We start from the raw sequence: 12979 nt of genomic DNA, 5'->3' as shown, positions 1-12979 counted from the left end.
ACGGAGACGCGATACTCGACGCCAACCTGGATGCCCATAGTTCGATACGTTTGAGCAAAGTAACCAGCTCTGAAGATCTCCGTCCCAGATTGCTTGAGCCTGCCTTAGCAAACCCTTGTTACTCTGTTCTCAACCCTTTTCTTGCCCCGTTTCCTCTTTTCTCAACCGTCCCGAAAGCAAGCCGTCCAATGTCCGGTATGGATCGTCAGGAATCGGCCGGTACCTTCACCGGCTTCGCCGTTTACCAGCCGGCGCTCGGGGCTCCGCTGCAGTGGCTCCCCGCCATTGGTACTCCAGAGCTCGATCAAATGATCCATGCCCTCATCCCTGGCACTGCTTCTATTCAGGACAAGCGAGCCCAAGTCTCAATGGACTTTCTCGAGTATGCACATCAGACCGGGGAAAAGTTTAAGTTCTACCCTGTCCGCCCGGCGTCCTGCACTCCGGTCACTGGCTCCCCTGCCAGTTCTTCCACCCCCTTCGACGCTTCTTCCTCTCAGAGTTCGTCTGTCAATGCTTCTCCTGTCGTTACTCAAGGAGCCTGGGCCCAATCTCCCGCGGCAGTTACCCCGGCGGACATTCAGCCCAGGCCACGCCCAGCGGTCACCAAAAGGTCGAGCACATCCAGCTCGCGGCAGCAGGCCATGGACTTCTCCAATCATCCAGGTATGCGCATCTTGACCAAGGACGGCCGAGATGTTACGAACATGGCTTCGCGAGGCTGCAAGACTAAGGAGCAGAGGGAACACGCTCATCTCATGCGCATTATCAAGGCCTGTGACACCTGCCGGAGGAAGAAAGTTCGCTGTGACCCCAGCCACAAGAAGAGAAATGCTTCTCAAGCTTCGCCTTCTCAGCACGAGCAAAAGCCCGCGAAAAAGATGAAGAAGATAGAAGAGTCACCGCCTGTTGCATTTGCTGGAGAGTCAGGGGAGTTTGTTGGGTCAACCGCCTCTGATGCTGCAGCTTTGACCGCCGATTTCCAGACGCTGGAAGCTCAGGATATCGAGAGATTTTGGGAAGACTTCATCATGTTCGATCAGGAACCCAGCTTGCTTGCTGCCAGCCAGTTCACAAGTTTCGACTTCGATTTCGATTCGTTCATCGGTCTTCAAAGCTGCTCTAGCTCGTCCTCCTCCTCGGCTTCTCCCTCGCAGGGCTTCGCTTCGTCTCTTCAGGCCTCGCCAGCAACTGTATCCGACCCTGTCGTGGATGTTGCAGCTGACGCATCGTTGTTCAGCGACTCGACCATTCCGTATCTCAACCCACTGGCTGCCCTCGGCACTGATTACACAGACTTCAACCTTTATTCGCCTGGACCCGACAACGTGGATGAGGATCCTGTTTTCCAGATGACGGAGGTTGCGAGCCGTCAACAACAGCTCCCCTTGTCGTTTCCTCGTTCTAGCGTTGCCCACGCCGCGACAACAAGCACTCCGCAGTTCTCCTTTCCCTTCATTCCCGCAGAGAGTTCTCGCTCTGCTGTCTCTGTTTCTCGTACTTCGCCTGTGGATAACCCGCGCATGTCCTATTATTCATCGTTCCCTGATTACACAGGGCAGTTCTCTCATTCACCTGACGAGCCTACTGTTTGCACCAACCAACAATATGAATCTCGGAGATCAGAAACCATCTACAGACCAACCAATCACAAGAGTCACGCGGCCTTAGAACTTAGTGGCGATGTGACTGCTGAGGGAGCTACTCACAGCCAGTCCACCACCAAACGGCAGCAGTACGGTTCATCCAGCAGCACCGCCGCTGTTTCTTCCGCCAATACTGTAGCGGCCAGTATTGTGCAGTCGTCACTTAGTCCAAGCCCGTCACCTCGACCTAGCGGTCTGCTAAGGGCACCAGCCGCCATTAGTAGTCCAGCATCCTCCCCTCGTGCTATCAAATCAGCACATGGAGCCGATGCTGTTGGCCAGGGCTTGTGTGGGCCTACGGGCGTGATAGAAAATCGGACGGTAACGACAAATCGGACAACTGTACCTCGCATAGTCACTGCGGTCGATGTCCACAGCACTGTTATGACATATGCAGGCGTATTGAAAGCGACGACTGCAACAACGAGCGCGACCACTGCCTCAACATTCCCGACACGGCGCATCGTGGCTGGCCAAGAAAATGCCGCCAACGAGAAGAGTGTCCCTCAGCGACTATCCTTCTCTCCTCCCGGCCTTTTCTTCCAGCTTGTCGTGTTCGGTCTTGTCTCGCTCCTTTGCGCTGCAGCTGTCTTGCTGCCGCAAGCGCCCCTGACTCCTGTGCCGGCCAGCCTCGCCAACCTCATTCTTGCTTTCACAAGCATATCATCATCACTCTCCCAGTTCGCTGGGCCGCAGAAAAACTTGCCAACGTATGTGGACTGCGCCACGGCCAGAATCTGCTCTACAGATTCGAGCCAACGGCGGAGGACAAGGAGAAGCGGGTTTTCGTCTCTACTATCCTCTGCGCGGCTTCTCGTGCTATACTGAGTGGAGTCGGGTTACCCAACTGTTGGAAGTCCTTTTCTGTGTACTAATAATACTGTGGTGATGTATTATGACTTGACGATTGCATTAATTTGGTAGCGACTGCATTTGGTTGAGTATGATACCCCGGGCGTTATCTGGAGGATTTGAGACATGTGGCCGTCCTCTTCCTTTTGTATACTGTAATGAGTTTTGGTATGGGATCGGAGGAGGATTGCTGGATGGGTTGCGAGGACCTGATTTCTTTGAGTTGTGATGCTGTGTCCCTTGTCCCTTGTGGGTTCCTGAGCGGAAGGGTTTGTAATGGTGATTACAGATAGCTTCTCAGAGTCTGACAATTTAGGGTCCCCGCAGACCACCATAAATTTTTACCCTTGGAGTCCCCCTTTAATGATTGCTGTGATTCGCAATGTTTGTGGCCTCTAGGATCCTCGCAGACATTGATTCTTGGGGTCATGCGCAAAAATAAAGGTTGTGCAGGTAAAGGGTTTGCCACGACCCACCTGTTGAAAACTTGAGAGAAACTGCAGTTTCATCTGATGAACTGCGGTTTTTCCCATGGAGTGGAAACTCTTCGTCCGATGCCTACCTTACCTATTTTTCTTTGCTTTTAGCCCTGCAGGAAGAGCATGGGAATTGTGAGACTGGATTGCTTCCCCGAAACCTCCTTGATCTGGTTCAGCGCAGTTGCTGATGTCCACACGGCTTAGTCTATTGGGAGTGACAGTCATTCAAATTTTCAGCCGGCATTGCTATTGCAGGAACACAAAGCAAGCCCGTTGTCCTCCCTCGGATTCTCACAATCTTGCACCAAGAGCACTAGTAGCAGCAAACACCTACAGTTTCTGCATATCATTCCTTATTATTGCTATCACTTGTATCATTATTCGGCAGGTTAAAGACGCCGGCGGGCTTTGCTGTGGGCAGGCCAATTGTGATTGCTTGGTGGGGTTGAGGTTTCATTCATCGCGTCTTGATGCACCCGCAGCAGTTGCTGTCAAAAATGGCAAGCACGCTCAAGCTCTTCAAAGCCCTCGTGGGCATCGCTCTCAAAACCACATTCTTTCTGCGGTGGCTCTTTCTCCTTCCATTCGAGCTCTTTCTGCAAATGGTCAAGCGCATCTCTACCATTGGCCAACCTAGCACAAGCTCTCCAATCCTCCCATGCCATTCAACTTCTGACTTCGACTCGATCTCCTCTCCGAAGGAGATCCACCACCCCAAGGAGAGCCCGCATTCAAGCGATTCCAACAGCAACATCAACATCACTATGGCAAACTCACCATCGCTTCCGTCTGCTATTGAGCCCCCAGGTGGGCAGCCGCTCTCATCAACAGCTGTCTCAGACCCCTCGCAGACCCCTCGGATCCAGGATGAGAATTGTCCCCTTTTTGATCCTTCATCCAGCCTCACTCAGGCCCATGCTCAAGCCGCCAATTCTCAGCTCACCGATGACTTTTCACGTCTTAACCTCAATGCAGCCAGCAAGTCAGCGGTTCAGGCCGCAGCGATGAAAACGACCGAAAGGGGAGATGTCGTCAGCAAGGACGAAGCCGCTAGGGCCATTCCCGAACAGCCTAGTGATTCGAAGGCCTCTCTATGCACTTCTGCAAGTACTACATTTATCACCACTACCGCAGCCGTCGCCACAGTTCCAGGGGAAGTGGTTCAGGCACCTGCTGTCCCGTTGTGGCATCCGGTCTCTCAGACTAGTAAGCTGAAGGACCCTCCTCCAGTTCAGCAGGACGGGGTTGTTGTCAAGATTGAAACTCCCGAGCAAGCGGCGGAGCGGGCCATGCATAGTCGGTTTATGAGGGAGGCTCTGGATATGGTACGTGGACCGTTTCTCCTCTTCCTGATGGGAGCTCTCCTCTTCCGCGCCTCAGCTTGATCGCTTGTCCGCTCCTGTGGCAGCGAGACTACGAGGAATCCCATCAATGAGCCTACACAAACAGGGAACTACTTGGTGATCGTCGCAGTGGGTCCATGAAGACGATGCGACTCACCCATCTTTACTTCCCTCGGCCCCAAGCTATCTCTGACTTCTTTGCCTTAAAGCTCAAGCTCCGACATTTTAGTTTGTGTCACACCTAATCCTAGGATTTGATGGAGTCTTGACCGCCGGCTTATTGATCTCAAACTTGCTATAGTTGACTTGTACAATCAAGCTAACTTCTTATGTTTCAGGCTAGACTTGCCCTCAGAACCAACGAAACGCCCGTTGGCTGTGTGCTCGTCTACAAGAATCGAGTGATTGCGCGAGGGATGAATGCAACCAATATCACTCGGAACGGAACGCGGCACGCTGAACTCATGGCAATCTGCGCCTTGTTATCCTATCAAGCTGATTGGGGCACCCGCAGCGGTCCCGGGGAAACCAACAACAATATCTCAGCTACGAAACAGCCCCTGGCCGATAAAACTAACCAAGAACGACTGGATGACGATGACAATGAAACTAGCTCCTGGGGAGATGTTGATCCTACCAAAGGCCATCTTTATCCGTACGGTCAGAAGCTTCATCCAGCTCCCCGCGTCAGCCCTGATATCATCAAAGAGTGCACCTTGTATGTCACTGTCGAGCCCTGCGTCATGTGCGCTTCTCTCCTGCGCCAGCTTGGAATCAAAAGAGTATACTTTGGTGCCGTCAACGATAAGTTTGGAGGTACTGGCGGAGTGTTCCGAATTCACAAGAATTCGCCTCGTGTTCCAGCCTCAGCTCCTATCACTCCTGCTCCTCATCACCCTATTTCTAGGCCTGTTCCAGAACCACGTTCCGTTTCTACAGCTGAGCTGTCAGAGAAAGATGGCGGGTCAGAGAACGGAAATGCTCTGGAAAGCAATTCTGGAGATAGTGTTTCTGGAGATAGCACTTCTGGGGACAACAAATCCAGGGAAGTTAAGACTTATGAGATCAGAAACATTCCTTTCGTACCAACAACCTTACCAGGTGATGGTGGCAATATTGAACCCGGGTATGAGGTTGAGGGAGGATGGGGCCGCGATGAAGCTATTACCTTGTTGCGGCAGTTCTACGTTCAGGAGAATAACCGAGGTCAGTATATCCCGTACTTTGCATCTGAGTCGACAGTTCGCTGACACAGCTGCAGCACCCGTACCGCGTAAAAAGGAAGGAAGAGCTGCTCGTTTGGCTGCGATGATGGAGCGCGACGGCCATGCCGGTGGGTCGATGCTTGACCCCAGTCTCCTTGCGCTCATCAACAAAGATGGCAACAAAGAGAGCAGCGACAGCAATAAGGAGAATGATAATAACCAAGAGAGCACAGATCGCAAAGAAAATGACCCTCCTATTGAGAACAGCCAAGAAGCCGTTGCGAATACGACAGACAAGGCTCAGCTTATTGAGGAGACCTCGCTGCCCTCTACAGCGGCAGCTTGAATGACTGGTCCCTTCAGCAAAGGAGTACTCGTTTGCGGCTAGACGATTGAGTGGCTTCCGTTACTCCTTTCCAGATCATGGGTTCATGGACCTCCGGTTCAAGGAAGCTGGAGGGGAAAAGAGAAATACCTTCGATGGCTTTCTCTTGGGAGGAATTTGATAATAATGGGAAAGGTGATTATACATGCTATATAGGTTAGAGAGTCGAAGTTTGCTAACTTAGGTACCTTGCCTAGATGAGTGTCCCGCCACCAATCCCTGGGAGATTGGTGCCTGAGCCGGGCTTTGTCAGGTCCGGATCGTTGGCCAATCCTGTCCCCCTTTGACTATTGCACATCTTTTTATCATCGACCATATGTCATATACCCAAGGCATTGGTTGGCATTCGGGTTAGCTAGCATGGTGTAGGGTAAAAACTGATCTCATCCATAGATGTCGCCCCGCGGCGCTCAGCTTCCAATAAATTGTTTACGTGGGTTTTTGTGAAGTACTTACGGTGTATCTGTTATCCAACACGGCTGCTATATGATATGTACGTGTGGAACAGTGTAGTGCGTTGGTTCCCACAAAAGCTTGGCCGAGGAATTACGCTAACATGGCGGATGGAGTTCATGTAGTGGTGATCACTCTGGTGTCGGAGAGCAAGGGAAATATAGTAGGTATGGCAACATAACTAGTTCCTTGGGTATCTTCACTCCGCCTATTAAAACTATCGCTAATATATGTGGAATAACCCATTCAAAAAGCACAAACCAGCTCCATTCACCCAGTAACACACACATGATACTCTCCGCTCCTCATGGTGAGTAGCAAATCCGTCAACTGCTTACTCATACTGCTGGGCAGCTATTTAGAGCCTCTTCTCCGGCAACTCGGCCGGGCTGTTGTCAGAAGGGGCCTGCTGGTTCTCAATCACATACTGGCCCTCGGTGACGTCAGACGACGCTGGTTCCGGCTTCTTCCACGGCAGGCGGCCCTTGATGAGGCTGTTGGCCCAGTTCGGCAGGATGCCGTGCTCAGCACCCCAAGACCAAGGCTCCTTCTCGTCCTTGTTCGGGGGGACAATGCGGCCGCCCGAGGCCTTCTCGATGACCCAAACCAGGGTGTTGATCAGGATGTAGAGGCAGATGCCGGCAATAAGACCATCGGCGATTGAGTAGGTGAAGGGCATCAAGGCGATGGTGACGAATGCGGGAAGAGCGTCACCAATATACTTCCAGTTGATGTCGGCCGCAGCCTGGCACATCATGGAGCCGACCAGAATAAGCACGCAGCCAGTAGCCCACGGCGGGATGGAGGCGAAGATAGGAGCGAAGAAGATGGAGATGAAGAAGCAGAGACCCGTGAACATGGCTGTCAGGCCGGTCTTGCCACCCTCCCCGATACCAGCACCAGACTCGACGAAAGCAGTGACCGGAGGAGTGCCGAAGATGGCGCCGATCGAGATGGTTAGGGAGTCGACCATGTAGGCAAAGGTGGAACCCTCGAAGTCCTGGGTAACTGGGTCGACGAGGCCGGCATAGCGGGCCATGGAATAGAGCGTGCCGGTGGTGTCGAGAATATCGACGTAGAGGAAAGTAATGAGCGCCAGACCGAACTGACCGCCGACGCCGCTGAGATCCCATTCCTGCACGTCCAGCACATGTTTAATTGGATGGAAGTCGACGACCTTCTTGAAAAAGTTAAAGTTATCATCGCCAACCGCAGTGTAAGGGAAGTAGGTGACGGGAGTATTGCGTGGCCACGAAATGATGGAGACAAGGATGATACCGGCAATGATGGCACCCTTGACGCGGTAAAGCATGAGCATGGTGGTAAAAACACCACCGCAAAAGATGCCGATCCACATCATGGGGCTGCGCATCTTGGCATAGCTTGGGCAAACCCCGTCAACCTGAAGCTCCTGGCGACAGCCGGCCAGTTCAACAGGGGTAGCAGTGGAACCGACAATAAGGCCGATACCCTCGGAGTAGGTCAGACCGATGATGGTAAGGAAGAGACCGATACCGACGCTGGTGGCCAGCTTGATGCAGCGAGGGATAGCACGAGCAAGCCACTGGCGCAAGCCAAAGAGGGCCAGAGCAAAGAAGATGAAACCCTCAATGAAGATTGCCGTGAGTGCGGTTTGGAAGCTGACATGACCCGAACCGTGAAAGCCGACAACAGTGTAAGCGAAGTAAGCGTTCAGACCCATACCAGGAGCGATGGCGACGGGGCTGGTAGTGAGATGTCAGCTGAGGTCCAGTCAATGTTTCAGGCGAGCAAAACATACAGATTAGAGCACAAGCCCATGAAGAAGCTGCCGAGAGCAGAAATAGCAGCCGTAGCAGTGATCAGATCGCGCTTGATCTGAGACTTGCACAGAGCATACTCCTCGTTGTCAAGACACTTAGGGCCTGGGCCCTCCGAGGGCTCGTTGCACACACAGGTACCGCCGCTGTCAGCAACAATGCTGGCATTGACCGCGATAATATAGCTGTGACACACAGTCTCAGCACCTCATCTTCACAGGAAATCTTCCATGCCACACGCGTAGCGGGGCAATATGGAAGGCTTTTTGTCTCGACTCACGCCATGGCGAAGAAAGTAGCCAGACCGGCACGCATCTCAGTGAAGAAGTAGGATCCCTTCCTCTCCTTGGGCTGTTTTATCGGGATAAAACACATATCATTTAGTATTCATTCAGACCGACCGGCAACCGTTTTGCTGGAGGGAATCTCACATGTCCGCATCCTTCAAGCTTGAACCAGCGACCGACCGGGCTGGTCGCTATCCTTCTGTTAATAGTCTCAACCCACCCCATTTTTTTTGTGTTGGGTTGATAGTCTGCTCAAAGCGATCAAGAATGGCGAGAGAGGGAGAGGTGTTTATCGATGGGTGAGGGCCGCGGTTAGGGCGCGAAAAACTGTAAATCGGGTTCGATCGTGAGCCCAGACCGAGGGAGAGACCGGAAACTTAGACCAGGTAGTCAAGACTTCTCCAAGCCTCACCCGGGGAGAGGAGAAGAAAACAAAAGCCGAAGGACCAGAGTCGGCGACGTTTATGAGCGAGATCTGGGATTGGGAGCTTGGGCGGCGACCAAACCTTTTAAAAGATCGGACCGGGGGAGTCAAATGGGAAGAGAGGGCCATCCAACGGCAGACCCATGAAGCGGCATGGAACCAATGTGGGAAAGGTGGGAAAAATTTTGGTTGAGGAATAATCGAAAAATCCCTTATCTCTCTGCTTCCTTGCGCGCGCGACTCGGGAATTGGAGCTGCCATCTGCTCACCACACCCGGCGTTCCCCCACCCATCACCAGGGCATGGCAGCTTGGCCGACCCCGGGCGACCCCGGGCGACCCCGGCAGCCTGGAGCAACGTCTGGTTGGGTCTTGGCAGAGTGGACATCGCCGGCGGGCATGGTCCCAGCAGTGGGCAGAGTGGGCTGCGAACGGGCGAGGTAGGCAGCGCGGGCGCGTCCGCAACTGGACAGTATCGACAGAGTCGACAGAATGGGCGACCGACAGTCCACAACCGGCCACAGGCTGAGAGACCATCGATTGGTCATACATCCAATGGTGTGCCATCATCTGGCCCCTCTTGACTGCACGATCAGGCGGGTGAGATCTGGGCTGGATTGAGACATGTTGACAACACCCTCGCCAGCCCCAGTGTCCGCGGAGGGGTGAGAGAGGTAGGGCACCAGGGGGCTAAACCCAGCAGTAGCGCGCGACACGTCGCCGACCTGGCTGTCCCCACGAAAGAGACGGCAGGACGGGATGAACACATGGGGGTTGAGGCATCGCGCAGGAATCCGCTGCCTTGCCCCATACAGCAGCTGGCCGAGCTGAGCTGTCAATTTGGTCGGTGATGGCCGCGCTGCCGTCCTGCTGCTGGTGTCGCTGCTCTCTCCAGGTGGGCGTCCAGAAGAGCGGCAGCAACATCATGTCGCATCCCAGAGCTGCATGCAGTCTGCGTCCCCGGCGCCCTGTGCTGCAACTGTTGCCCCGCCACCGGCCATGACGACGTCGCTAGCTCGTGCGCTGATATGGAAATGTCATCCGACCTGCTTGCGATTAAGGATCGGTATCAGGCGCTGGGAGCGACGCTTGTGATTGGGGCGTGACATTCCTAAAGAGAGGAAGTGTCCCAGGCCGAAAATTGGGTCCCAACATGAGCGCTATCATCGCCAAGGGCAGCGTCGGTTTGCTCGATATGCTGCATTTTGTTGATGTGATCCATCTGCCTCGGCCGAGCATCCTAGCAAAAAGGCTGCACCACGTTGCTAAGTGTGGGTGCGGCTAACGGCCCAACCAGAATGTCGAACTTCATGTGCCCTGGCCAGGGTTCGGGTGGCTTGATGCAACGCACGCATACACCCCACAGAGACCAGGGCCTTGGCCCACAAGCCACAATCTGTTTTAGGGTATCGAGATAAGATAAGGACTAAACTCCATCACCAACCAAACTCGAGCTCGCATGTGAGATGCGAGCGCCACCGGCACGCGACTGCTAGCCCGACCACTGGACGCAGTCTTTTTGCTTATCAGCAGCGGCTCGATCCGGCCGGCACCCAGAGATAGCATTCCTTCGCGCGCTGGCGAGCCCCGACAATGCCCTTTTGAAGACAGCCCCAGATTGACCCCCCACGGTCCCGACGATGGCTTACGGCCTGGCCCGAAAGTTCAGCACGCGGATGCAACAGCAGCCATGTCGAAGTGTCGCATTCCCTTTCTGCTTTCGGGACCAGTCCGCCAGTTGTGCGCTCAGCTGGAGAACCGGAGGGGGCTCAAAACCCTCATTTTGCCTAGAACATCCCAAAAACGTTTACGCGCTGCCAGGCCCATTTCGCATCCACTTTTTGCTGCACTTCTGCAACAGTAAGCGGGGAACATGCTTGGCCGTGCTGAAATACTGGTGGGGTTGTCGCACGAGAGAGGGGCCCAGCTCGTTCGGCCTGCCGGACGTCGATGTGGGTTTGGGGAAGACTTCCATCATCGGGTGCCACCCTTGATACTGGCGTCTCGATTTCGGCCGAGATAATGTGGTACTTGACTAATATATCATGAAACCCCCCGTTACCATGCATTGGGACTCGTTTTCCGTATTCCAATAGTCCCCAGTTGCATGCCAGAGTTAAGATGATATTTACTCTGCTCTGCGATAATGCCCGCCGCCTCTCCTTTTCAATCTGTCCAGATAATTCTTCACTGTCACCAAAGCCAGCTCCACACCTCCCCCAGTGATACAGTCTTCTATAGGAGAAAAAGAACCGTTCTAGACATCCGATTGTTTGGATATACACATTAGCCTTCCGCGTTCCATCCTGCTTTCTGCATCCAACGATAATGCATTCCCATCATTTGGAAAGTTACATAGCGACAAAAACTATTTTGCTATTGACTGGCTGGCTCAACGAATTAGCTCGACGTATCCGCTTGCTACTCCAAAGCCCGACAATTTGGTGTCGATGAAGCCCGCGATTCTTCCGAGGCACCACTTTTGAGTGAGGACGTACAAATTCTCCTCCCCTTACTTGGAAAAGAGTTCAAGTTCTGGCGAATGCATGCTGGCCATAATGGACGAGAGCCGGACCCAGCCATCATAGCAAATACCCTCATCGTGATGTCCGTCTTGCCTGGCTGACTGGATTCCTCCGTGAATGCTTTTTGATCGTCAATTGCGATACTCCAAGCCTTAAGCCCGCTGTCCGCGTCGTTGGATTTAGCTATTTGTCAGATCTACCAGCTCGAAAATGACCAAACTTCCAACATAATCGCCCACCGCAAGCCTTGTTCCATCTGAGTTTAAAGCCGCTGACGTGATAGGGTTTCGAAAGAGACCATCCCACATATGCCTGCCCAGTATATTCCCTGTCAACAGATCGCTAACATCAAAGACAGCCACAGTGAAGCATACCAGGTATTGGCAGTCCAAAGACATAGCGAGAGGCCAGCCTTCTGTCAGTCGGAGAGAATCTAGGTCATATGTTTCGACGATGCCGGGCCCGCCACTGGACCCTTCAAGACGCCACATTACCACGTCTCGATCCCAGACCGTGACGATCATATTTCCATTCGGCGACACACGGAGGATGCTTGGTCCACGCCTTGCCTTTTATTCAATGACCGAAATTCTCCCTGGCGTCCTGTTCTCAACATTAATCACCCGCACATATCCGTCCCGTCCGGCGGTCACCAGCTTCACCACCTTGGGCTAGGCCCATTGCCCGTCAGAAACAGCTATTGGAGATAAGAATGCTAGTTGTGTTACTTCGTCCATGTGCTCATTAACACACTCTCTGGCAACCGGGCGATATTGCCAGTAGTACTCAGTACCAGCACTTTGCTCGGATCTTTCATATCAATGGCAGCCCTCGTGGTGCCATCTGAACTCCATGCAACTGGCCCATGACATGAAACATCGAGCTTCGCTTCGCGGTTCGCAGTGATCCTCAACATAGAGGAGGCTTCTTCAGAATGGAATAGAGGAGATCCGACTTGACGTCCCTGTAACCTGAGAATGTCTATCCGGTATGGTGCAGATGGCTGGAAAATTGGTTGGAAGGATAGGCTGCGACCACGTCTATGTCATATGTAGCATAAGGGTTGTTGGGAGAGTCGGTGTTCTGAGAGCATATTCTCTGCCCATGTATGTTGTGCAAGATGTGTCAGGAAGCATCCAATGGTGTCTGTTCACCGGATGTGACAGACAAAAAGGTAAGAGAGAGTATGAGCAGCCTTGTAGTACGCTAGGTACATGTTCTCCTTGGTAGACTTAACGCCCATGATGCAATAGTTGTCGGGAGTGAAGCTCAGATGGATAATCTCGGTTTCACTGTTAAATGGCGCTTGGCTGAGTTTTATCAATTCTAAGTGTTTCGGTTTGCAGAGAAGACGAGAATGGTGGCTCTTCTGGCGGCTCATCCCATCGTCGTTGTCGTCTTAGTTGGTGTTGCTTAATGCGTGACGAGAAGCCGTTACAATTTGCCATTATTAGTTTCTTACACATGGCAGCAATGGACGAGGTCTCTCCCGCTGTTTAACTGCTGTCTAACTGCTGTACTTAGGATTTTCGTTTTTTTTGTCATAGCTCAGGGGTTCGTATGCCATTCTCTAAGGTCGACA

General features: G+C 53.0%; 3 protein-coding genes across 3 annotated transcripts; 2 read left to right on the top strand and 1 right to left on the bottom strand.

Annotated features, from left to right (window-relative positions):
* Positions 1–197: 197 nt before the first annotated feature.
* CTHT_0011340 (uncharacterized protein) lies at positions 198–2474 on the top strand (the record flags this gene model as incomplete). Its single annotated transcript, XM_006691591.1, has 1 exon — positions 198–2474. The coding sequence occupies one exon, from the start codon at positions 198–200 to the stop codon at positions 2472–2474; it is 2277 nt and encodes a 758-aa protein (XP_006691654.1).
* A 1000-nt stretch (positions 2475–3474) lies between these two features.
* Positions 3475–5871, top strand: CTHT_0011330 (tRNA-specific adenosine deaminase-like protein; the record flags this gene model as incomplete). Its single annotated transcript, XM_006691590.1, has 3 exons — positions 3475–4302; positions 4659–5526; positions 5582–5871. 3 exons carry the CDS (start codon positions 3475–3477, stop codon positions 5869–5871), a joined length of 1986 nt encoding a protein of 661 aa, XP_006691653.1.
* An 850-nt stretch (positions 5872–6721) lies between these two features.
* Positions 6722–8674, bottom strand: CTHT_0011320 (uncharacterized protein; the record flags this gene model as incomplete). The annotated part of the gene is made up of 4 exons (XM_006691589.1): positions 6722–8087; positions 8144–8347; positions 8443–8513; positions 8594–8674. The coding sequence occupies 4 exons, from the start codon at positions 8672–8674 to the stop codon at positions 6722–6724; spliced, it is 1722 nt and encodes a 573-aa protein (XP_006691652.1).
* Positions 8675–12979: the final 4305 nt, after the last annotated feature.

This window comes from Thermochaetoides thermophila, assembly GCF_000221225.1.
Source record: "Thermochaetoides thermophila DSM 1495 unplaced genomic scaffold scf7180000011814, whole genome shotgun sequence".
NCBI classification, from domain to species: domain Eukaryota; kingdom Fungi; phylum Ascomycota; class Sordariomycetes; order Sordariales; family Chaetomiaceae; genus Thermochaetoides; species Thermochaetoides thermophila.
Note: the sequence above shows the minus strand (reverse complement) of the source record. Positions and strands in the feature narration are given on the sequence as shown.